The sequence below is a fragment of the Teleopsis dalmanni genome, chromosome 1, assembly GCF_002237135.1.
Source record: "Teleopsis dalmanni isolate 2A chromosome 1, ASM223713v2, whole genome shotgun sequence".
Classification (NCBI taxonomy): domain Eukaryota; kingdom Metazoa; phylum Arthropoda; class Insecta; order Diptera; family Diopsidae; genus Teleopsis; species Teleopsis dalmanni.
The window spans coordinates 183,265,424-183,274,250 of NC_051846.1; the positions used below are offsets into that span (position 1 = coordinate 183,265,424).

Here is an 8,827-nt window from a genome sequence, read left to right on the forward strand (position 1 = left end):
AGCTTTAAAAGGTAAATTGAAAATAAAATAGATTTTATATAGTTTCAAAGGATGTTTAAAAGTTAAGTTCTTCAAGCGATCATATATTCCAACTTTGACGCCATTTTTAAAATTTAAACTCCTGTTATTTATAAATTTTCTCTTCGCGTTTATCTTCCTGTTCCTGCTAGTTTTGCTGGTGATGTTACTGTTGGTGGTATTGGTGTTGTTGGTCCTGTTGGTCCTGTTGGTGTTGTTGGTGTTGTTGGTGTTGTTGGTGTTGTTGGTGTTGTTGGTGATGATGTTGTTGTTGTTGTTGTTGTTCTTGGTGCTACTGTTGTTGATCCTGGAGCTGGTTTTGATATAGAATTATACCTATGTCCGATATCAATGCGTTGTACCCGAGACAGTGTATTGATCAAAAAGATAGTCACAATCACAAATAATAATTCAAAATTAATTTTCATTTTTGCGTTGAGTTCTAAGCTGAGTTCTGATAGTTTTCAGTTCTACTGAGTTTCTAATAAAAATTAAAATTCGACTCACCCTTTTATATCACAAAATTGTGGTTGTGCACAATATTTGTTCTATTAATTAGTTAATAGAGTAAATAACATATGGTAAAATTTTTCTTTGATCATTAAAATCATATTATGTTATTTACCTTTACTTTCATTTAATTAAAGAATTTTGCTAATTAGATTAGAAAACTATTTCAATTAAAATAATTTATTTGCATAGGAGTGACATGTTTACTGATATATTTTAATTGAAGCTCAAAAAGATGCGTATATGTTTCGCTAAAGTACGACCCAGAAACAGACGAATAGTCGATGGTATGGAGCCCAGAAGTTGTTAATCGACTTATTAAATCCAGGTAATAGAAGTTACCAACACAAGTAATTAAGATTTCAATTGACTTCACCAGAAAAAAAGTTGTAGGTATACTTTTTCTGAATACTGGACAGACAGTTACTGATAAGTGGAAACCAGTAGACTGAAATCTGCTTAACATAAGTTTCCAAACTATTTTTGATGGGGTTAAAAAAATAGAACTCTAAGACGCAGTGGAAATTTCCCCAAACTATAATATTTTTTTTTCTGTTAAATATATAACGTATTTCTTGACTTCCGTTAAGAAAATTCTATATAAACCTAACACTTCAACAGTTGAAGCTTCAGGCTTAGACAAACCCTTACGCATTTATGTACCTTAGGAAAGCGATTATATAATGATTTATTTCATATATTTCATTTCAATATTTGAAGTATTTTTAATATTTAACATTAAAGGACATTAATGTCGGAAGGGTTTCGAAGAATTGTAAAAAATTGAAGTTCATTTAAATATTTGTTGGGATTTAAAATTCAAAAAAAATTCTCTTGAAATAAAACCTACCATTTTCAACATATCAATTGTAGGTTAATGGAATTAGACGACGATGGAAATATTTTGTGGAGATCCCACAGATGCTCTTGCAGGAGTTAAAGAAACCTTATTTTATTTTATTTATATAAATTAGAACGAGATGAATATGTTTTGTGCACACAGCTTCCATAGTCACGTCACCTTTTCGGAAACGAAATTCCAAAATCAACGCAAATACATCCTACTGCCGATGCTTCACTGACGAGCTTACGGCGGAGCTATTTATTTACGTTTATTACGCAGCACGGACAAGGCATTGTACGCATCCTTTGCGCTAAATCGAGACTGGCGCCAATTAAGAAATTAACAACTCTAAAGTTAGAACTATGTACCGCTCCACTAACAGCACAAATAATAGCTACAACATATTGATAGATACAACATATTTGTCAACAGCCTCTTACTATGCTTTCATGACAAATAGGGTTACAAAAATTCTTGAAATTTCCGACAAAAGACAGTGGCGACATATAAGATCAAAGGATAATCCTGCCGACATACTATCACTTGGTATTGTAGCATCTAAATTAAGTAGCTGTAACTTATATGGTTTTACGATCCTAGGTTCTTGCATGCCCACCAGTCGCTTTGGCCTTTAGCAGGAGTTTTTTTTTGAAATCCATTTATTTTATTGCAATCTGTCAGGTATGAATGAAAATAAGTAATATATATAATTATAACTCGTAATAATAATTATTACGATCTAAAAAAGAAAGACACGTATGGACTATGCCCAGTGACATATCCATATATATTTTTAAAATAACAGTGTGTGATCTACATATACATATCTAAAATATCTCTCGATGTTTTCCTTCTCAGCCTTGTAAAAGTGTTGGAAGGGGACATCAGGTGTATAACCAGCGGGTTTAGGTGCATATATATGCGATGAACGTAATTCTTTAAAATACTGGCTATTTCTTCCTTGATTGTCCGAACATGTAATTGTTTATGCAGCTGTTCATGCTGGATAATTGCCAGGTTTGAGTCTGCTGTAGTACCCCATCATTGGGCCCCATAACTCCATATAGGACTAGCAAGAGTTAAAGCCAAATCATCCTCATTATCAAGTTAGCAAAGTCATTTTATTAAGACGAATTAGAACGAAATGATATTTTCTGTTCCTACAGATATTGAAGAAACTTCATTATAAACTGCATAGATGTAGAGTTCCAAATTTTAAGCTACTTTTTGATAAGTTTTCCAATATAATTCTGCGTATTTTTTAGGTTTTAAATTTATTAAACTATATTGAAAATAGTTTAATTATACAAAAATGTATTAAAATAAATAAAACATTAAATTTTCTTTAATAATTCATAAATATTTATTTATATATATTTTTGTTGTCGTTTAAACATGCTTTGTATGCGTAACTGTATGAGTGTGTATGTGGGGGGTTTGTATTTTTTGTATTTGTGTAATATGGACTACGTATTTGTGTGTTTGTATGTAGTGAGGGGAGATAACGACGAGTAAATAGAGGCAGGGAGGATTTATATAATTTTTGGTTTATATAACAAATTAGCATTCCTAACAACACGAATGCTTTTGTTTAAAAATGTAAACATAAATTACAGAATACAATTTGCAATAATATAATTAATAATATTTTACTTTTGTGTTTTTATATAAAATAAAATAAAATTTTTATTTAAATTATTTTCATATTAAAAAGCTTAAAATATTTTAAATAATTTAACATTTTTTTCTTTGTATTACTTTATCTCATCTTTTCCTTTTCAATCTGCATAGAGAGAAATGATGATCCTTTCAACTTCTATCGCTCGCAGAGCTAAAAAAAACTTTGGTCAACTTTTTAACTTATTTTTCTTTATCCTTTAGTATCCTGTTTAAGCTCGTGTTTTTTTTGGATTAGGTTTTAATTTGCTTTTCGGCTTTTTTAACATTTATATTGTGTGTACATTGCTTACTTATTTAAATAATAATAATAATAATAATAATAAAAATAATTATAAAATACGAGTAACTAAAATTATAAATAATTTATATATTTTTTTTAAAGATATTAAAATAACTTTTTTGTTTATTTTGCTTAAAGACTAAATATTTTATTTGCAGCTTATTGCGATTGTCGGTGTTTGCAGATTCCAGCGCTCACTGTTGCGTTTGGTTTTGCTGTTGCGCGTGTTGTTGTTGCTGCTGCTGCTGTTGGGTCTCATACCGTTGACGCAGGGCGGTTAGTGCACTCAATAAGCGGCTATTGGCGGCATCAAGTGCGGCTATTTGCTGGCCTTGCTCCTCGATGACGCGCTGCTTATGGGAGAGCGCCAGAGACATTTTAAGCTGCTCGCGGCGGAGTTCCTCCTCCATGGTTATTAACCTAAACCAGCAGGGAAAAATTAATTTGTAATTATTTTCTATCCTACATAATTCCAATATGCATTGCTTGCTTACCTGTCAATAATACTGCGCATTGTGGATTCTGATTGTAAGCTCAAATTGTTTACTCCTCCGCCGGTGTGACGGTTCAAAGCAAACAATTCATCGCTGGAGTCACGCAATTCCGCTTCGTCGCGATCAAGCGTGTGTCGCAACGTATCGAGCGTTTCCTGTAGCAATTGAATTTCGCCATTTTGATCATACCCGTTATTACTGTTTGTATTATTCGAATTCAGACGAGGTTGACGACGACGTTTACCTTCGTGTGGTTGACAGTGACCTATAAGAAATTGTAACATATTACATTATTCATAATTTTATTTATATAAACCTTAAGAATGGCAAACAAACAGCATAACAATTTCGGATGGATGAAGATTTCAAGAACAGCCGGGTCTATGCCCTGGAACCACTCACTAACCACGACGACCAAATGCCGTTCAAAACCCCCCAAGCAGATCCCAGCGAGTTACAACAACAGGGTAAGTTGACTATGGCTAAGTATCTTGTCTGTAAAATGGCATAAAATGGCACACATGAAGGGTGACAATTTTAGAAAGAAGAACTATAAGAAGAGTATCTTGTCTATAAAAGGATTTTGAATCATGCAACTTTTTAATCACGAGTTGTTCACTTTACAAGAGAACAGAGTAAACTATATGCAGAACGATGGAATATGTAAACTTTAAGAGGACTTTCAAAATACATATCAATGATCCTTCTCTCATAACTTTGTAATTGCAGGTATATTTTAACATATGTCAGTATTACCTTCCTGTTAGTAATTATGTAGTAATGATTCAATTTAGCGATTATTCGCGGGAAACTTAAAAATAATAAGTGTTTCCTTTGGTTTTAGTCTTACAGGCGATAAATGAAATTTAAATCTAAATACGACCCATCTTCAAACTTATTCTTACTCTTAAACATTCCACTTCCCTCTCGAACTAATGCTACCTATACAAATACTAAACCATGTTTACGTCTTTTTAGAGATCATTGTGACCTACAATAACAGCAATAACAAAAAATCAAAACTTTTCTATATATATACTTTAATACAGATAGCATTGAAAAGCGAACTGAGGGACTTATCCTTGGTTCTGACTCACTAATACTCAGCACCCACCTTTCACAGTTTTACCCATTGGAAATACTCAGACCTGATTTTGCGTATTACCAACAGTTCAATAGTTAGTAAAGCAGTGTACCATAATAATAAGATTGAAAAATCTATATTTACCTTCTGTATCCGTAGAGCTATCCGAAAGCGTGCGAGCAGAGTCTAAACTTAAACGTCGCTGATAACGTCCACTGTGCCCTATACCAAGTCCAGAACTATGATGCATATTGTTACCATACTGCTGTGACTGACCACCATTATAGATAGCAACAGTACCTGGATGTGGGGCATTTGCGGAACTTGTTGTATTTGCCATATAATTACCACTATTGCTGCCATAAATATCTTCGCGCTTGAACTGCGGATTAGTACGTGGTAAGCGCGTTGAAGCGGAGGCAGTTAAATGTTGACCAATAACAATATTGGCACCAGAAGATGAAGAACTACTGCCACCACTAAGTGAACGTTGTGCCTCTATGTGACCATGTGAAGGAGATTTTAATAATTTTGACGCATTGCCTATATGTGGATAGCCGATGTGATAGTTTTCTGTGGATAGGCGTTCTTCAGATGAGGAGGGCGTCAGCGAAGAACTAATAGCGCCACCATTATTTAATAGTGCAGCACGTGCAGCAACAATACCACTGCCTTGTGGTTTTGGCCGATTGCCACCGAACAGTTGCTGATGTGCTGTTTGTCCACTATTAAATCCACTACTATAATTAACACGTTGGTGGTGATGATGATGATGATGGTGGTGTGGTCCACTATTACTGTTCGATTGCAGCTGATAAGAGGGATTCTTAAATGCAAGCGGAGCGGCGTTAGACTTTTGTCCAACTTGATTTTCAACAGGACTTGCAGATTGTGAGGGTGGATTTGTGGATATACTTTGGTAACCAGAGCTGCAATGGCTGCTTTTAGCAGATAATTGCTCCTTGGTTTTGTGATTATTACTATTGCCTGAATTTCCAACTGGTGTTATTTCTCCAACCACTGCGTGCTCTTCAGCATATTTGAATAAATCATCCAAATCTTCTAAATTCATTGGCATATTTGAATTTGGATTTGTTTCACGTGTTGTTGACCTTTGGTATGATTGCAGTTTGTGAGATAGCGGTGAACTAGAGTGATCTGGTATACCCAAGTTCAATTTGCTAGGTGTACGTTCACTGAGTGAAAGACTAACATTTGAGTTATTCAATTTGTGATGACGTTGTTGTGAAATACTAGAGACGCCACCGCTCAACATACTAGAACTTGACTTCAACATGGGCGTTGGAGATTTACGCACAAATGCGCTGTTTGTGTCCAAGCCAGAGATTTGTATGAAATCACCAGGTAATTCATCGTAGTTATTGTTGTTACCGCGTGGTAAAGTGGTGGCACGCAGCATATTTGCTGAAGTCTCACTGTCATTACCATTGTGATTCATGCTACTGACTGCTGACAAATTTCCGTTGGAAGCGGGATAATAATGGGCATTACTACTACCTAAACGGTCAATTGTATTCGTTGCGCTTGCATTGGGCGCTGGTGGACAATGGTGTTGTATAGTTGTTGGTATTAATAAATTGTGACTGCTGCCATTCATCGAAGACGAAGCTATTGAGCTTTGTGACTGCGCGTGTTGTAAATTCGAGTTAATATACTGTGACCCAGCAATGGAGTTTTGAGAATTCGAATGACGTCTATCCATGCCGTTATTTACGAGCTGTTGCTGTTGCTGCTGTTGTTGTTGCTGTTGCAAAATACCATTAACTGTTGGATCATTGTAACGGAAAATATTTTTCTCCAATGAGCTTGGAGTTAACACACCACGCATTATACCACGCTCAGCTGGTATTGGTTTTGTGACAACTGCATGTTGTGGTTGTGCTAACTGCGCTTGATGCTGCATTGGCTGTGTTTGACAATCTTCAGGATTGTGATTTTCTTGGTTTTCATTTTGACTCATGGTCATATGTGGCATGTGTTGCAAGTAGTTGTTACTATCTTTGGCCTTTGTAATTTCGTCTAGTATATGTTGAAGTGGATCAAGCTCATGTTGGCGTGCTTCTGGCAATTTGGTTATACTTTCACTCAGTAAAGTGTGTAAAATTGATAACTGTTTGCCTTGATCTATGTAACCAGCCCAATCGAGTATTGATTCTGGAGTTGTATGCTCCGGACGTGTGGATATTTGTTGTAAAAATTCCTTCATACGTGGCGCTTCTTGCTCCAGAAAGTCATTGAGAAATTCCATGAAAATTTCTTTACCCTGGAAGTGTGTGAAATTTGCAAGCGTTTGCAATGTTTTGGCAACCAATGTGAGGTTACGAGTTGCACGAGAAGAAGGCAATTCTGTAATTGAATTTTTTCAAAATTAGCTTTTAAACTATTATTATAATAATTTTAAAATTACTTACCATTTGTTATGTTAAATAAACTAGGAGAGAGTATAGCGGGACAAAGGAAACGTAAAAATATCGATGCTGATATTAAATTGTCAGCCATATCTTGTCGACCCAATTGATTCAAACGCTCACGGAAGGTAGCAAAACATGAACGCAACTGTGGTGGAAAATGTTTATGGGATTCGTAGATACACTGCCATGCGTTGCGCACAGCAGCACGTAACGATGCCTGTTGACGTTGTAATGAACCAGTTTTCTTTGTCGGATCTACTTCACAATCACAATCCGATTGTATTATCTCATTTATGGGTACGGAGAGTGTATCTTGCAAGTACTGTTCGCCAGTTAATTTTAAAAATGCTTCCATGCTTTTAGTAGCTAATGAATTTCCACGGAAGGTGAGTCGTTGATCACCCACACGTAATAAATCCAAAGCCACAACATCAGTTAAAAATGGACCAGCTAAACCTTGTGCATGCATAAGCAAAACCAAAGCTTGTCCGATATCTTCTTTGGCCTTAACACCAATGACTGGTTCTAGAGTTTCACAAACACGCTTGTAGTTGTCTTTAAGATAAGCCAAGAAATCGGCATAAACATTGATAGGCAGTATATCAGTACTCTGGAAACGACATTTAATACGTAAGGTTGGTATAACTTCTTTAGCATTACGATTGAGACTATCATTTTTCTCACTGAGTATGGGATACCAATCTTCTGAGAATAAACGGGTAGTAACTTCATGTATTGGTATTTTAACTGAACCAACAAACATGTGCTTATCACGCTTCTTTTTCTTTTCAACTTCACGAAAGACATTCACTGTGATAACATTAATGTCTGGTATATCAGGAAAATCAAAATATTCACCCCAAAATAATAGATCTGTTTGCAATTTAACGCTTGTCCGCCCATAAAGCGTCTTATCTAAATGCAATTCACAGAAATATTTTTTCTTTGGTGGCAAATTCTTTGCTTCATACACCCACATCTTCAGTGAGTTGTCTGTGTGCCGTGTATGCTCCGCATTTGGTGCAATCGATTTACGTAGTGAATAAATCCATAGATCACGCTCTTGTCGTGAACCACATGAATAGTAACGCTCACCACGTGGACCACCGCGTACCTGGAAGCAGTGTCGGCGTCCAAGTACTGATTGATGTACTGGCGCAACACCTACAGCGCCGGTACAGGAGAGATCTGTCAATATAAAAATAATATTTATTAATATTGTTGTGAAATAGGTATAATACTAAACTTACCAATGGTAGACATGACGGCATGACTGGAAAGTAAACTCTCATGTGAACGTGAACCACGTAAACCGCCTGAGCCTCTTTTGGTACGTTCCAATTTGGTAACAGATTTTGTACGTTTGAGGGGATTCGATCTGCAAGGTTGTAAGTAAGAGATCATATGTGCATGAGTAAAATAGTATCAAACTCAAGTGTAAATACATAAGAAAATATTGTTGACTATAACTGCAACATTGAAGAT

The 8,827-nt window shown here is 35.6% G+C and overlaps 1 protein-coding gene across 1 annotated transcript; it reads right to left on the minus strand.

The window, feature by feature from the left end:
* Positions 1-3,419: 3,419 nt before the first annotated feature.
* On the minus strand, positions 3,420-8,746 carry LOC119666869 (ras GTPase-activating protein raskol-like). Its single transcript, XM_038076148.1, has 5 exons — positions 8,593-8,746; positions 7,343-8,530; positions 5,055-7,277; positions 3,827-4,091; positions 3,420-3,752 (listed from the first exon to the last, which is right to left on the minus strand). The coding sequence occupies exons 1-5, from the start codon at positions 8,744-8,746 to the stop codon at positions 3,527-3,529; spliced, it is 4,056 nt and encodes a 1,351-aa protein (XP_037932076.1). The 3' UTR covers positions 3,420-3,526.
* Between the last annotated feature and the right edge of the window lie 81 nt (positions 8,747-8,827).

What these genes read in the sequence shown, in the direction of transcription:
- LOC119666869 (XM_038076148.1), bottom strand. Translation starts at nt 8,746, where the DNA reads ATGATCTCTTACTTACAACCTTGCAGATCGAATCCCCTCAAACGTACA. An exon ending in TGCCGTCATGTCTACCATTG is followed by an intron (nt 8,531 to 8,592) that starts GTAAGTTTAGTA and finishes TTATATTGACAG; the next exon opens with ATCTCTCCTGTACCGGCGCT. An exon ending in ATGCGCAGTATTATTGACAG is followed by an intron (nt 3,753 to 3,826) that starts GTAAGCAAGCAA and finishes CTGCTGGTTTAG; the next exon opens with GTTAATAACCATGGAGGAGG.